Below are 17291 nucleotides of genomic sequence, written 5' to 3' on the forward strand. Positions count from 1 at the left end.
AGAACTCAGGAAAATCAGCAAGAAAAAAATCAAACAACCCCATCAAAAAGTGGGCAAAGGACATGAACAGAAATTTTTCAAAAGAAGACAGAATAATGGCAAACAAACATATGAAAAAATGCTCAACATCTCTAATCATCAGGGAAATGCAGATCAAAACCACAATGAGATATCACTTATCTCCAGTAAGAATGGCCTTAATCAAAAAGTCCCCAAACAATAAATGCTGGCGTGGATGTGGAGAGATAGGAACACTCCCACACTGCTGGTGGGTCTACAAACTAGTTCAACCTCTGTGGAAAGCAATATGGAGATACCTTAAAGAGATACAAGTATATCTACCATTTGATCCAGCAATTCCATTACCGGACATCTGCCCAAAAGATCCAATGACACTCTACAAAAAAGACACCTGCACTGGAATGTTTATAGCAGCACAATTCACAATTGCAAGTTGTGGAAACAACCCAAGTGCTCATCAATACATGAGTGGATTAATATAATGAGGAATATGTATACCATGGAGTACTATTCAGCTTTAAGAAACAATGGTGATATAGCACCTCTTGTATTTCCTGGATAGAGCTGGAACCCATTCTACTAAATGAAGTATCTCAAGAATGGAAAAACAGGCACCACATGTACTCACCAGAAAACTGGTATTAACGGATCAACACCTAAGTGGACATATAGGAATAACATTTATAGGGTGTCGGGCAGGTGGGAGAGGAGAGGAGGGGATGGGTATATACAAACAGAACGAGTAAGATGTGCAACGTTTAGGGGATGGACACGCTTGAAGCTCTGACTCAAGGAGGGAGGGGGGCAGGGGCAATATACGTAACTTTAATATTTGTAACCCCAAAATATGCTGAAAATAAATAAATAAATAAATAAATAAATAAATAAAAAGTATGGCACTCAATGCCTGGCACACAACTCAATATTTTCTTCACTGACATCACCACCATCACCATAATCAACAGCAACATCTTCACTATTATCATCATCATCATCATCTTATCAGTACCCAGGATAATGCCTGGTTTATCACAGGCTTTCATACATATCAAATTGATTTGCATTCCTAAAAAACATAATAATTGTTTCTTTAACCCAAAATGTGTGCATACATCTTATAACAATTATAAATATCTATGTATAGGTTCAGTGTCAAGGAGTTATTTTGCATATCATTGTATTTTATTTAAAGAAAATGAAAAAAATGTCATGTTAACTATTTAGATTAGCTAAAAGGAAAAAAAATCAGAGCTACCACTAGAGGGAGCTTTCGTTCCAAAGATTGGTAACAATAAAGCTGCCATTCCTGCAGAATTTTTTAGTTTGCTCATTGACTCCTCAGTTTCTGGAAGGGTCATTCATAGGAAAGAGAAGAAAAAGAGAGACTTCCTTGAAACGAGCTGGAAAATTTTCAAGAAGTGAAAATATTTTCAGGACTTTAAAAAGAAGTTTAATCTTCCCACACCCCAAGAATAGGAGTGAAGGCCCAGCAGTCCTTTTGTCCCTGGGGGACAAGTCAGTTACCTGTGTCTTTGCTCCGGTGCTATATAGGCCGGCGGTCCTTCCCATGGCAGCAGCACTTGGTATGCAGAAGAAAAACGAAGAAATCACATTGCTGAGGCCATGGGCCAAAAATTCCTGCAAGATTTGTAATAGGAGAATATGTGATTTCTTAATCACAATCGACTTTTAGAAACCATAGGTACCATTTATCAAATAATTAGGCTTGTTTATAGTCAGTATCTGTTCTCCCCACCAGTTGAGATTTAGCAATTATAATAAAAATAGCTAAACTCACTGAGTGCTTCAGTGAGCCAGAAACTGTTCTAAGCACTTTATGTATTTAATCCTCATAACAACCTTACAGGGAAATACTATTTAATTATGCTCTCTGTTGTCAATTTCTCCTCCATCTTGCAAGTCATTAAAATCAGGCTTTTATTCCCACCACTCAGCCGATGGCCTCCACAATGTTAAATACGACGGTTTGTTCTTACCTGACTTGACCTAATAGAGGCATTTGACACAGTTGCTCGCCTCTCCCTCCTTAAAGCCTCCTTCACTTGGCTTCTGGAACTTCACACCCCACCCCACCCCAGATTCTTCCTACCTCCCTGGCTACCACCTCTCAGTTTTCTTTGTGGTTCCTTCTCGTCTAACTAACTGCAAACATTGGGCCACTTCTCTTCTCTATCTACATCTTAACTACTCAAATCCACACTGACAACTCCCAAATTTGTGCCTCCAGCTTCAAAAACTCTTCTGAACTTCAGACTACATAGCCAACCTGCTACTCAGCATCTGCCTTTGGGTGGCTAATAGGTGTGTCAAACTTACTAAGCACCGACAAATACCCCTGACTTCCTAGAACTTTTTGGTGAGGTAATGCTGGCAATAAACTAGATAAATATGGGGAGTAAAGCAGAGGAGGGCATGAGAATATCTGGAGTTTAAGATTTTTGATTACCAAAGAAAGCCCCTGAGAAAAGAGCACTCGAATAAAGAACCTAAGCAGATATCTAGTGGAATAAAATTCCTGACAAAAGGAACAAGCAAGTGCAAATGTCCTGAGCCAGAAGCATGACTAATGGGTTCAAGGACAAGCAAGGTGGTGTGGCTAGAACAGAGTATATAAAAGGGCTACAAGAGAGGAAGAGGGACAGTGAGCTGTCATGCAGAGAAGCCATGATAAAGAGGTTTTTGAGGAGTCTGATGGGAAGCCACTGGGAGGTTTCGAGTGGAGGAAAGATACGATCTGTTTTGTTCACTGTTGTATCCCTTGTCCCTAGACCAGTGCCTGGAACATAGGGTTCAATACACATCTGTGGAATGAAGAAATCTACTTCTTTACAGATGAGAAAACTGGGACACAGAGAGGATTCAGGTCACATAGTATCAGAATGAGGTTTGCACAAAGGCAGTCTGGCATTCATATCCACCACACTGCAGCTTCCCCGCAAACCAGCACAGCTTGTAGGGCTCCCACAAGGTTTAAAACAAGACACTGGCAGAAGTATATTCAGAAATATGATCAGAATGATATGTATTATTTGGTATTCTAAGAATAGATTGTCATACCCTTTAGTCTTTTAATAAGAGTAATACTAGTGTTCCTTGTACTTTGAAACCCATAATTTTTAAGTTAGGGCTGGGTGCAATAGCTCACACTTATAATCCTAGCACTTTAGGAAGCCAAGGTGGGAGGATTGCTTGAGGCCGAGAGCTTGAGACCACTCTGGTCAACAAGAGAGACCCTGTCTCTACAAAATATTTAAAAATTAACAGAGCATGGTGGTGCACACCTATAATCCTAGCACTTTGGGAAGCTAAGGCGGGAGGATCACTTGAAACCAGAAGTTCGAGACCAGTCTGGGAAAAATAGTGAGACTCTGTTTCTACAAAAAATAGAAAAATTAGCTGGTCGTAATGGTGTACACCTGTAGTCCCAGCTACTCAGGAGGCTGAGGCAGGAGGATCGCTCGAGCCCAGGGGTTTGAGGTTGCAGTAAGCTGTGATGATGTCACTGAACTCTAGCCTGGGCAAAAGACCAAGACCCTGCCCTAACCCTCCCCCCAAAAGTTATCATGCAATGAAAAATATATTTGGATTTTCGCCTAAAAATAAGTCAACAAGAACACCAAGGTGTCCTTCTTTCTTATAAACCATAAAGGCCAGGTTTTCAGCTTTCTATGAATGATTTAGAGACTTTTCTTTCGTTCTACCCATTCTTGCTATACACTTAGGAAAGTTTTCTTTTTCATCAGTTCAACATTTTCAGGATCTGGGAGTGAGTGCAATGATATAACAAGTACAATGATATAACAAGAGTAGAGAGGAACTAAGGGCATACTCCACCTGGTTGTCATCAACTGAATATTTGAATTTTTTAGCAGATCCTTGAGCAAGAGCCAGTGAGGCCGCATAGCCTACAAGTGCCACTCCAAACGCCTCAGTGATCACCGCAGAGAGGATGTCCATCCGGGGCGCTCTAGGTGGAGGAATTCTGCAAAAAAGAAAGACCATATTGAAGTCATCAACCTTCGCGTAATTTCTGTAACAACTTGCAATGAACTCAACTGTGGTAATGACTCTGAAGTTTACATAGAATAAGTGAAATGCTCGTGAGAAAACCAAGCAGCCTTGCCCTTAGAAGCCCTTTGTTTTCAACATTATTTAGCAGAAAAGCAAAATTGCAAGGAACACCACAGGGACAGCTGCAAGCATCCAACTGGCATTTATGCCCAGGGAATTCAGATTACACCACAGAAACTCTGACTCAACAAATATTTCCTGTATCAGAAACAAAAGCAAATCTGGAGTGTTCTTTCATTCGAACCTTTCCAAATGTTTATTTGGCTGGCGTTAGAGACTATATTTCCTCCCTTGAATACTACATTGCTGTATGCAAACACTAGTTTACTGTGAGCTACAATTCTTGATCCAATCTCTAAATTTGCCAGGGAGTTCATTATCTTAATTACGTTTTTAACTCAATCCTTTCACAGTACACTTAACTCTGCCATATATATATTAAGAAAAATATGTCTAAAGGTTCCATCTACCCTCTATTGAGAAATAGAGGACCACAGTTAGCTATTTTTCCATTTCAAAGAACTGTTTAAAATATTTCTCTCACATAATGCCCAGCCATTGTCTAGTTGTCTTTTGAAAACCACTTGAGCCGAAGTATCATTGTTTATTTATCCCTGATGATTCTTTGGGAAACTTACCAAATACATATATATGTATATATGTACATCCCTTGGGCAAAAATAGAAGAAAATGGGATGAGAATTCATGTTGATTTAATACCTAGTATGTAAGTAGAATGCTCTGTCCTTTCATATTAGCTATTTCATTTAATTCTTGCAACAACCCCAAACTAAGCACCATTATATCCACTGTATGGAGGAGGAAACATTTTGAGAAAGGTTAGGTAACTTGGATTCAATTTCAGCTCCATCTCTTGTCAAAGCCATGCTCTTTTTATAATTCCTTTAAGAGGATGGGTCTAGAAAGTTCTCTTAAAATAAAAGAGAATTAGAGGGGATGGAGGAGAAATATGACATTTTTTACCCCCACTTACTAAAGTTTATCTCCAAGACAAATTGGTTTGTATCATTACAGGCCATAAGATAGATGCTATAAACAACTGCTACCATTTCAAAGTATAAGAACTTTTATTTCATGAAAATTGAGTATGCTTAATTATTCATAACAACAAATGACCTAGAAAGGAAATAAGGCAATATACATAACCTTAACATTTGTACCCCCATAATATGCTGAAATAAAAATAAATAAATAAATAAAAATAAAAAATAAAAGGAAATAAGGTAACCTCCTTCTTCCCTAACATACCTTCATTTTCTTTCAGCCTATATTTGGAACAACATTTTGCCCTTTTAAGGTGAACACTTTCTCTTTTGTTAAACTCTTTCTTAGTATTCAGAGGCAAAGCAGAGAACCACGCCTCCTTCTCCACTTCCACCCTCTCTCTTGCTATTTATCCACTACCCATGCCTATGGGTATGCTGTTTCAAATGATGCTTGTCTACCTTTACTATGATTGCAGTGAAATAAAAATAGTCATAAAAATGTGTGGTGGGGAGGAGAATAGGGCAGACTGAATCCCAGAGCACAATTCTAATTTGCAAAGTCAATGTCTTCCACTTTTTAAAAAATAATAGCTTTTTAAATATTTTCCAAATCCTTTACCTGAAACAATAGTATATAAAACAATTACCAACTTCTTTAGTAATAGGTGAATAGTATGAGAAGCTACTCTTTCTCTATACATAAAGTATTTGTTTCTATCATTTTATAGTAGAAATTTATTAGAATTTTGTCCTATACAGGGACAAAAAGAAATAAAATCCATACCCTCCCACTCCCAGTCCCTTTCTCCATCAAAAACAAACAAACAAACAATATTAACAAAAAAGACTACATTACCCTTTTGGAATATGACCAACTACTTCTAATCCATAGGTGTTTTCCATGTTGGTACAATAACAAGCAAATGATGCAGCAATAATCTGTGTGGTTCCATTTGAAAAAAGAAAACAATATTACTGGCATGTCAAAAACCTTAAAACCACTTTTTAAAAGTAAACATTGTTCTTGTATCCCATAATTACCAAGGGTAATGTAGCAGTTGCATAGATTTTTAAAAATTAATAAAATATTAAAAATCAAGTACCTTTGAGTTTTGAGAGCACTTAATGTACAGTCTCAAAATTAGATGATATTCCAATAATATGGCTTTTCTAATATCCTACCCTGTGTCAACCCAATTATGTCTAATTTTGAAGGAAAGCAAAATACAGATTATATGTATATGGAGGTGTATGCGTGTATGTGTTTGTGTGTCTGTGTGTGTGAAGACAACACAATCCAACCTAAATGCTTGTCTGTTATGACACAAAGGGATGCTTTATAAAGACAGTACATTTTCCCTCCATGACAGCAGCCACTCGAGAGTTTGAGATATTGCATCAATATTCCTACTCTGTTAATTATCAATGATAGTTTACAAAATCCTTGAAATTTTTTGAATTTTGAGCTTTTACTATTTCTTGAAGTAAAACATGTTACTTCACAGCTTCTTGGGCTCAATGCTTCCAAAATGACCACTGTGAAGTCTCCGATACCCCATTCTTCTGTTACTTACCTATGCTAAGCAGCATCTCGAGTTCCCCAACTGTACCAATAATCATCTTTAAAATGCATGTCAGAACCCAGTTCACACCTTGTTTTACCAACCATTCCACCATAATGTTTTCCATCAATTTTCATTCTTCTGATAATTTCAATAGATACTAGAAATTTCACATGGCTATGGTATTAGTTTGAAATGCTTTATCTTGTTAAAAGAGACACACCAATTATCTACTTAACGTGCAAATTTACCATGTCCATGGGCAGGAAAAAGGTAAAAAAAAAACTCACAAATAAGGAATATCTAATAATTAATGCCCAATAATATAATTTTGTAGAGTTTTTTTTCCTATCTGTGTTTTTCTGTTCTCTGTGATATTTAACTAAATTTGCAGAGGTTTTTAAAACATCAAATGGGCTTAAAAAGAAAAGCACCACTGAGGATTTTAAAAAAGGGAAAAAGCAATAAAATTACACAGGTTATACTGTTGAATTTTATAAACATTGTGATATAATAGCAGTTATCTTCTAAAGAAGTTAGTAGTAGTTAAAGATTCAGGCTATTAGGTTAGAAGCAGAAGTATTAGCATATTTAAAAATTCCCAAACCAATTCATAAGTTTCATCTGCTCATAATCCTCATGAGACATCTATACCAGGTCAGAAAATATTGTGAGCTGTAAAGGAAATATACCATAGCTACGCCTTTATTGAAAATGGAAGAATACATGATGTTTAATAACACATAGTCAAAATTAAGTAACCTAAGTCATTGAATTAGTCTTTCAGACAGTGTCTTACTTGCTTTCTGAATTTCTTTAACATAATTAAACTTCCATTATCAATCAAGTTATTGGTCCTTCTTCAATATTATTTCAATATTATATACATGTATAAAGCCAGCACTGCCCTGAGACATGGCCAGAGGGGCCCATGCTTTAGGTGGCCCAGTGCTTTAGAGGGTTCCACTCTGGCCCTCTGCCCACTGCAGCCTTTCCCATAAGAAGAGAGCTTTGTGGGAGTAGGAGGGATGTGCCCATCTCAAACTTGCATCCCTCTTTCCGAACCATATTCTAGATACTCAGGAATCTATAATATCATTTCCTGCCCAAATGGCCCCACGCCTGCCTGCAGGGCGTCGTCCCTAGGTCCATCTTCTCGGGGTGGTTGGAGGAAGGCCAAGGGACAGTTGTGGTGGTGTGGAGTGGGAATGTGTTTGGAGTTTGGCCACTGGGGCAGGGGTATCCACACATACACACGTGAATCCAATTGTGGGTGGGATAGAGCTGGAGGAGGAAGAGAAGGAGTAGGCCAAGAGGCTGGCTTTCCCCACATGGCCCCGTTCTGGCAGAACTCAAAGGACCAGGAGAATTCTCTGTTCTAACCTGGATTTCAAGGCCATCACTAATGTACATTAGTTAAGGCAGGAAAACAAAACCTGTTGCATTTACTATATTGATCTATGGGCTTGCACTGATACATTTGCCTTAGGTCTTACAAATGTTAGGGGCCAACATTGTAAGTAATATCTTTTATTTTTTTATAAGAATAATTCTTACTAGTTTCACAGAGAATAAGCAACTGTTTCATTACTATCTCAAGGGACTTCCTCTCTAAGGTTATTTTCAATTTTTGGTTTTGTAAAATTTATGCAATATAGTATCCAAGATATAATAAATATTTCTTTAATATCAATGCAACTTTGAAATATGATGATATGTTTTATAGTGGTTGCTGTGAAAACTAATAATCATAGTACTCTGTACTGTTATGGCATATCTGAAATATACACACACATACATATCATATATCACATGTTATATATAACTCAACAAATCACATGTTATATACAACTCAACAAATCCTGTCTATGGAGAGAGGGCTTCCATCTTAGTTGTATAGAAACAAGTCATATCCTACAGACAGTTTCCAATGCACTAGCCTTATAAATGTACATAAACCTACACTATTTCAGCAGCACAAAGGAATATTTCAATAAATGAAATTATTTAGGTACCATTTGTAGTATACATGTACAATCGAAAGATCATTAAAAAGCTTAAGCCAATTAATGATAAGTTAGTAGACCAGGGTTATGTTAACATTTAATTTTCAACTTAATGCTTTGTTTACTTAAGAGTTCCCATTAGAAGTTCCTAAAAATTTCAAAATGTATTTGTTTAATGCCATAAGCCTTAGGAACAAAGTATAATGTATTGTTTTTCCAGGTACAGTAAAATAACATTTTAGAGAACCAGCCCTGGCCAATGAAAATCATAAGCATCCTTTCAATAAAGCAAAATTAGGTCAGTAAAAAAAAGTATCAGCAAACCTACCAATCATTAATGGACATTTGTCAATTAATAGTATTTCTGTGCACACCATGCAGGTGCCATATCAAATGTAATACCACAAGGGAATGTGGTATTACATTTTATTGCTTACAGAAGATCATGCCAGAGATCCTTTGCATCTCACCTTCATAACTATCTCCTTATTTAAGAACTTAGGCATATGTTCTCTTATTTATATAAAAAATTATAAGCATATAAGAAATGCTGTATAAATTTAAAACATGTGTGCCTCCTTTTTTAATTTATTAACTCGAAATGTTTTCTGTTCTTATGTTAATATATAGCCATGCAAATTAGCCCTACTTTAATAAGAGACAGGAGTAGCTGTGGGTCACTATAGACAATATAGGAAGCATCTGCAGATTACTCCAACAATTGGCAAGCTTTGTACGGCAGAAAGCTAAATGTTGATTTCATACTTACCAAAACTAAATCAACAGGAAGAACAACTTTAATTTTCCTTTTAAACTGTTCATTCAGCTCTTTAACAAGAACAAGGACCACGATGCTCAGCAAGGATAAGAGCAATGCTTCCAGTCGGACAGACTTGATGTTTTCAAAGACATAAGCATAAATCTGCAGTAATGGGCAAAACACATAGAAAATTCAGGGTCACCCACGATCTACCAACACAAACATCTGACCCCAAATAAACTCAGTGATGTTTTGTAAAAATATCTTAATGGCTAGGGGTGAAAAGGTAGAAGTGGAAGGGTCGTCAGCGCTGATGTGGAACAAAGTTATGTATTCATATGCATGTACCAATTTGCCATCCCCTTGATTCTTCCATCAGACTCAGGGTTTGCACCTTCCTATGTAAGAATACTACTAAATGGAATGACCCTTCTGGCTCCTTCCCGACACGTCAAGAGGTAGAGATGCTATAACTCATTAGTTACACACAGTCTCATCATTAAGAGCAGTGAGAGGACCATAGGCTCCACACCTTTGGACCCCACCACTCTTTCTCAAACCCCAGAAGCAAACAAGCACACCATATAAGTTGCACACAAAGGACTTAAGAGCGGGTACTTAACGGACATCAGATATTTGGCTTGATGTAGAACATCGCCACGTTCTCAATCATTCAACATTTATTTATTTGTTTATTGCCACGTACTTTAGGCCAAACACTATGCCTTGTGCTAGGTCTATGATGATGAACAATTTAGATACAGCTTCGTATTCACAGAGCTCAGTCTACTGTAGGAACTTCTAATTAAAGCAGTAGATTACTGCAGTACACTGATACGGACATGAAAGGGGCTCCTGAAGTATGTGACCTAGAGGTATGAGTGGTCAGGAGCCCTTTCCGACCAAGATAAGTGAGAATTGACCAGGTTAGGGATGGTGGGGGAGGTGAACAGAAGGAATCTGGGGGAAATGTTCTGACTAAAGAGCACATTTGTAAAACTTAGAACGTAGCATGTGTGAAGAGGAATGTATGACTTCCTGAAAACTATGGTCAAAAAACCAATATAATTATTTGTCTTTATTTATTTTTGCCCACAGATTTTTTCATGTGTGAGTGACAAGGTAACCAACTTGTCCTAGTTTGCCTGGGACTGTCTAGTTTTTGTGTTTTTTTTTTTTAATTCAGGATATCATGGGGTTACACACATTTTAGTTACAGCCTGTCCCTCCCTCATACAGTGAGTTCTGCTTCCAGTAGTTGAGGGTTACCCCACCACCTCACCTGCGACCAGCACCCAATAACTATTGCTACCATGTGAACACCTTAGTGGTCAGTTAGTACGGTTATTTGTCTTTAAAATTAGCAGGCCTCTTTGAAATTATGCCAACATCAAAGAATTTGCTTGAAACTAGGAATAAGATTTAATTCATTAATATTGAATACTTAATCTTGGTAACTTGGGATAATCTGACCTGGCATAGAATGCAAGAGTAATGTCAAGGGAAAGGATAACATTCAAGCCCTTTCTAAAATTGAGAGCATATGTTTTTTCAACTAAAGCCAACAGCATTTTGCTCAACATCTTACAATTTTGTTAATAATTATACAAGCATCTGATATACTAGAATAAAAAAGATAGGGTGAGATTTTAAAGAACTCTAAAGTAGTGCGAAAGGGGAATGATAATAACTAGCCTAAATCCAATCCTTGCTGCACATGAACATTTGATATAAAGAAACCCAACTAGAATTTGGTCTGGAAAACTAACACAATGGTTCTCAAATTCATATAGAATATTAAATGTGCTGAATATATAAAAAATTTTGAAAGAGAAAAACAATTATAGCTTTATTCTGCCAAATATAAATATACATGTATAATAAGTTAAAACATAATGCTAGTATTGAAATATATAAGAAAAAATTTAAAACAATGAAAACCCAGAAGCACATAACAATTGCATCATAGAAAACATTATCCAATATACCATATATGAAGAAAATGAAGCAAATAAAATAAATTCTAGATTTTAATAAAACTTAAAATAAAACCTGAAGTCATAGAAAATGAAGACATTATTTTAAAATTAGGCAGAAAGCACAAATAGACAATTAATAAAAGAAATAAAAATGTTCAATAAACATGAACAAAGAGCTCAACCATACTAGTAATCAAAGAAATGTAAATTCAGACAATAAAAAAGTATTTTCTTCTTTTAGCAAATTATTCATGATTTTTAAATGATAATTAATCATTTAAACAGTGAACTTTGGGGCAGAAATGGGAACTGTTTTGCATGCCCTTGTGAGTATAAATTGGTATAATTTTTTGGTGATCAGATGAAACATCAAAAACCTTTGAAGTTGATGGATATGTTAATTAGCTTGGTTGTAGTCATCATTTCAAAGTACATACATATATCAAAACATCACATTGTGTACCTTGAATATACATAATTTTTATTTGTCAATTATATTTAAATAAAGCTGAAAAAATAAAATAAAAAAACCTTTGGAATGTTCTATTCTTTACCTCAGCAGTTCTACTTGAAGACATTAAGCCAATAAACATAATTAGCCTCATGTAAAAAGACCTGTTACAAAGATATTCACTGAAGCATTTTTTAAAATAGCACAAAATAAATTGAAACCATTTAAATAGTAAAACAAAAGCAAACTGGCTGAATTCACAAGGTCATACGTACGCATATAATAGTCTACATCCATTAAACACATTATTTTAGACAAAACGTATACTTATTGACATGGAAAGACCTTTCTTTATGTTATGCCACTAACTGGGAAAAGCAAATTTCAAATAAATATGTATAGTTTGATACTGCTATCAGCTGAATTGTCCCCCCTCCCCCTAATTCATATGTTGAAGTCCTAACACCTAGTACCTCAGAAAGTGACTATATTTGGAGAAGGGCTTTTAAAGGGGGCAAGAAGGTGAAATGAGGTCATATAAGTGGGCTCTAATCCAATAGGACTAGTGTCCTTACAAGAAAAGATTAGAAGACAGGCATGCACCATGCACAAAGGAAAAACCACACGAGGACACAGCAAGAAGGCAGCCCTCTGCAAGCCGAGGAGAGAGGCCTCAGAAGAAACCAAAACTGTCAACATCTTAATTATGTACTTCTAGCCTCAAGAACTGTGAGAAATAAATTTGTGTCACTTAAGCCACCCAGTCTGCAGTATTTGTTATGATAAGCTTAGCAAACTAATACAGATATTTTTTATGAAAAAAAATTCATAGTTTAAATATCTATAGATATATCTGGAATGTTAATAGCTCTGCATAAGACATTTGTATTTATATTATCTTCTATGTTATCTTATGAACATATATCACTTAAATCGTTTTAATGGTTCCAAATAGGCCTTGAATGCTTATCTTCAATATGTCTCTTAACTTTTCCTTCTGTTGGACATGCTGAATTGGTTTTTATAGCTTCATTTTTATTTTCCATAGCAGATTTCTCAAGCCTAGTTTCAGAAAATAAAGACTAGTTTTTATTTCAGCACACAGGTTATTCTTATAGTAGCCCAACTTGTTGGTGTTCTTTGTCCCCTCTATTTAGCATATCAAATATAATTTGACCACAAGCAAAAATATTGGGTCAAAATATATTATAGCTATGGGTCAAAAGAACTTATACGGACTTAGCATCTCTTAGAACTCTGCTTAGTCGGTATCCTCATATGGAATGTACCTGGTGGTAAAGGAGATGCATCAGGCGACCCAGGGCGGGATCCTGTGTGTTGGATGTTATTATTAACATTCTGACCCTTTCAAACAATGAAAATGTACTCAGTTAAAAGTGGAGCCTCACAGGATGAAAGGAATAAGGGTCATGCAAGTTATCCAGAAACCCTTTTGTCCACACAGTTAACACAACGACAAAACACTAGTTGTATAATCGGCCACATTAAGAAATAAATTAGGGGTCAGATAGCTTTACCTATTATCTCTTTCACAGTATTTTATTTTATTCTTTACTACTTGGAAAAAAAATTAGGTACTACAATATCATAATTATCTGAGATACAGATATTTTTCCTCTCTGTTGCTCTATATTGTGGGTGATAATTATTCGCAAGATTCCTACAGCAAGTCAAGGAACAGGGTCCATTTCTCAAAGTTACCCACTACCCAAAGCCCTAGTTAAAAATTCAAAATGCTATTCAGTGAAATGTATTCTACAGGAGATGGGGATAGAGGATATGTCAAAAAAAATTTTGTCAAAATTTTTTCTGATGGTTTATAATGATCATAGGATAAAATTGATACTATTACAATGATTTGTCAGGAAAAAAATTAACATCTAAATGTTATAAAGCATTTAAATAAGAATTCTTTCTGCTTTTTTTCCCATGGTATTAACAGTATGCCATGAAAGTGCCTATATAAGAAAGGGGAGAAATATACAAAACTACCAAGCCATATAAAATTTGCTGTAGTGTGCATTTCAAGAACATGTGTTTGCAGTAATAAAAATGACCACCCCAGAATGAAAGGAACGAGAAAAAAACCCAGGGCTTTTATTGTCTGTCTGGATTAAACTACAATTCATCAAGCAGAGCACATCTCACAAGATGCTCCAACCAAACGTGGGGGTGGGCAGAAGCTCATTACAACCAGCATGAGGAACACAATAGAAAAAGAGGCTGGTGAGGAGTGTCATTCTAATGAATGTCATTTGGACCCACAGAGAAAAATCATAAGCTAAAGCCAGCCCATAGTACATGGGTGGCACATAGGAGCTGGTAGAGATAGGGACAGGGCTAAGGACAGACACACGCACACACACACACACACACACACACACACATTTACATATGCTCATTTAATAGAGTTCTAGGCATCGTAAGCACACCTTAAATTTCTCATTTCTAGAATAAATCCAGTCATCTGAGTATGCTATCATGCACTAAGCTCCATAGATAACAATTCCTTTTGAGGGTCATCATTTACTTCCCAGATCTCAGAGAAGCAAAGATAATGTTTATACCTGTATGGATAAATAAATAAACTATTTCATCAGAACTGACCAATCTGTTTAATAAAAGAAGAGTTCAGCTCACTGTGCGATTATATTAGTTCTTTAAATTGATCATTTATCACAACTTGACATAAAAAGACAAGTATCAGTAACATTTAATTAACCCATTTTGAGATATTTCAAAGAATAAAAATCACCTATCCATAGTTCATATATTGCTTCTTATTATTCTTTCTGAAGCATTTCATGGATATTTATAACACACATATCCACATCACATAATTATATTAATGTATTGTGTTTTAATCTGATTGGTCATTTTTTATATTTTTTTTGTTTATTGTTTTGTTTTGCTTTGTTTTTTTACTGATAGGCTTTCAACTCTTAGAATGGTATCTGGAAAGAAAATAGGTACTCAATACTGTTGAATGAATGGATAACATAGTAATAATAACAGGAAATCTGTAAATAGAGGTAGATTTTGCCCTAAGTAGAATGACTAGGAGAAGAAGGACCCAGATTCTTCCTTCCTCACTATCAATACTTGAGCTGTATCATATTAGGGAGATTTGTAGTTATCATGTATTCATTCATTCAACTTGTTTATTGAGGTTCTATTATGTGTAGTGCATTGATATAAATATTAAAGCTACCATTGCAGTAAATTTCAAGTAATCCATCTTTGATACAGTCAATCAGATCCAAATAATCATATTTTTAATAACCTTCATTTTATTAAGAATGAAGCAATATCAAAGGCTGAAAAAGCTCATATTCAGTATTTAGAGAAGAAAAACATAAATAAAGTCTTTCCTGAGGCCATAGCCATTCAATTGTACAAGTGTCATGAAGTTCTAAATAAGACCCTGTATAGAAATACCTGTGCAGCAATAAAAAATCTAAAGTGTGTCCACTCTTAAATTTCATGACATAAAAAGAAAGATCTGACATGTTTAGAAAATATTAACAAGTGTTAAAAACTAAATGGATTCTCTCTGCTCAATACTCAACTAACTAGAAAATTCTATCAATCAAAATATTCCTTTCCTCAGCATTCTGGTTGCTCTAGGTTTTGCTGTAATAAAATATACATGAGACAAAAAAAATCATTTCAACATTTTTATAGTATAATTATATCATTTATTATAATTTTTCAGCAGTAATGATAAGTAGTTTTTGAACTATCCATAAGGAGACACAAAAACTTATTTGGATATTTTTTCCATGCCAAAGACAATATGTAAACATTTTAATATTGTTTATCATTCATGTGCTATCTTTACACTAATGATCTGTCATAAGTAAGTTTGTGTTTCATGAGAGAAACAACAGAGTGCTAGTAAAATCAGCAAGCTTTAATAAATCTGTCAGCACACTGCTTTAACAGTAGGTATAAACTACTAATCTGCAAGTCTTAATTCCCAATATATGACTTTGGGTCAGTCATCAGCCACGAAGTCTAGACTACCTCCAAAAAAAAACCAGTAGCATCTATATATGCTTGCTACTACATGTGCAAACTTTGGTTTGAAAGTATATTTGGCATAATCCGTGCACAGATAGATGTCTAAAAATATGGACTTTTTTCTATGTCTTAGGAAGAGTATCTTTTAAAATAAAACAGAAGTAGCACTATCAAATAAATCATCTTACTCATTATTATATAATCCATCTAGTTGCATCTTGCTTCTATCAGTATCCTCATCTCACAACATATAGCTCTCAGTGACAGTCATGATCCTGAGATAGCTTTGAAATGTCATGTTAATTATATATACTGAGTACATCATACGGATAACTGCAGCCATCTTTGAATTTTAAAACAAATAAAAACATGCAAAAACATAAAACCTCTTCACCATTCATTCGTGGTTGTGTTATCGTAGTGGATGAATTATAGCTCTCTCCCCCCCGCCCCCCTCCCCAAGAGACATGTATACATCCTAAATCCCAGAATCTGCAACGGCGACCTCATTTGGAGAAAGGCTCTTTGCAGATCTAATTAAGTAAAGGATCTTGAGAAGAGATCATCTAGAATTAGCTAGGTGGGCCCTAAATCCCATGACAAGTGTCCTTATAACAGACAAGAGAGAAGAACAAACACAGAGGGGAAGTTCATGTGAAGACGGAGGCAGAGATTGGTGTGATGCAGCCATGAGCCAAGGGATGCCTACAGGCAGCAGACACTGGAAAAGGCAAGGAAGGAGGGAGCATGCACCTACTGAGACCCTCGATTTTGAGCTTCTGTCCTCCAGTAATATGAGAATAACTTTATCTTGTGTTAAGCTACAAGGTTTGTGGTAACTTGTTACACTAGCCACGGGACACCAGCACAATGACCAAATTAAATGTGTCACACTTCAGAGACAACTCATAACGAGTGTTATGGGCTGAGCTGTGTTCCCCCCAAATTCATATGTTGAAATTCTAACCCCAAGTATTTCAGAATGTGACTGTATTTGGAGACAGGGGCCTTTAACACATTAATTGCTATGTGAATTGTATTTAACTCACGCTAGTTTTGAGCCCGGGACCTCATGAAGCGTATGTAACTCAAACATTTCCTCACCTTGGGAGCCACATGGACTATTTTTCAAGTTGCATATAACTCACGAACAGAAAACAATAAAAAAATAACAAATTTGTCATTAAATTAGAAAGGATTGTTTTGTTTTTGAAGTTTTTATTCTATTTTTATAATAAAACACCATGGCCCCGAAGAAAAACTTTTTTTCTAGTGTGTCAGTCAATACGTTAAAGAAGTAATTAAGTTAAAACGAGGCCATTAGAGTGGTCCCTCTAACCTTCGGGATGCACAGAGAGTCACCGGGGCT

General features: G+C 35.9%; 1 protein-coding gene across 2 annotated transcripts in view; it reads right to left on the bottom strand.

Annotated features, from left to right (window-relative positions):
* The window catches only part of SLC26A7 (solute carrier family 26 member 7), a 136865-nt gene that overhangs the window by 43444 nt on the left and 76130 nt on the right, over nucleotides 1–17291 (bottom strand). For both annotated transcript variants that reach the window (XM_076005167.1, XM_012749624.3), the window contains exons 6-9: nucleotides 9458–9610; nucleotides 5977–6059; nucleotides 3877–4024; nucleotides 1546–1659 (exon numbers count right to left, since the gene is read on the bottom strand). In XM_076005167.1, coding sequence (XP_075861282.1) covers nucleotides 1546–1659; nucleotides 3877–4024; nucleotides 5977–6059; nucleotides 9458–9610 — 498 coding nt within the window. The remainder of the gene's footprint in view (nucleotides 1–1545; nucleotides 1660–3876; nucleotides 4025–5976; nucleotides 6060–9457; nucleotides 9611–17291) is intronic.

This window comes from Microcebus murinus, chromosome 7 (genome assembly GCF_040939455.1).
Source record: "Microcebus murinus isolate Inina chromosome 7, M.murinus_Inina_mat1.0, whole genome shotgun sequence".
Lineage (NCBI taxonomy): Eukaryota > Metazoa > Chordata > Mammalia > Primates > Cheirogaleidae > Microcebus > Microcebus murinus.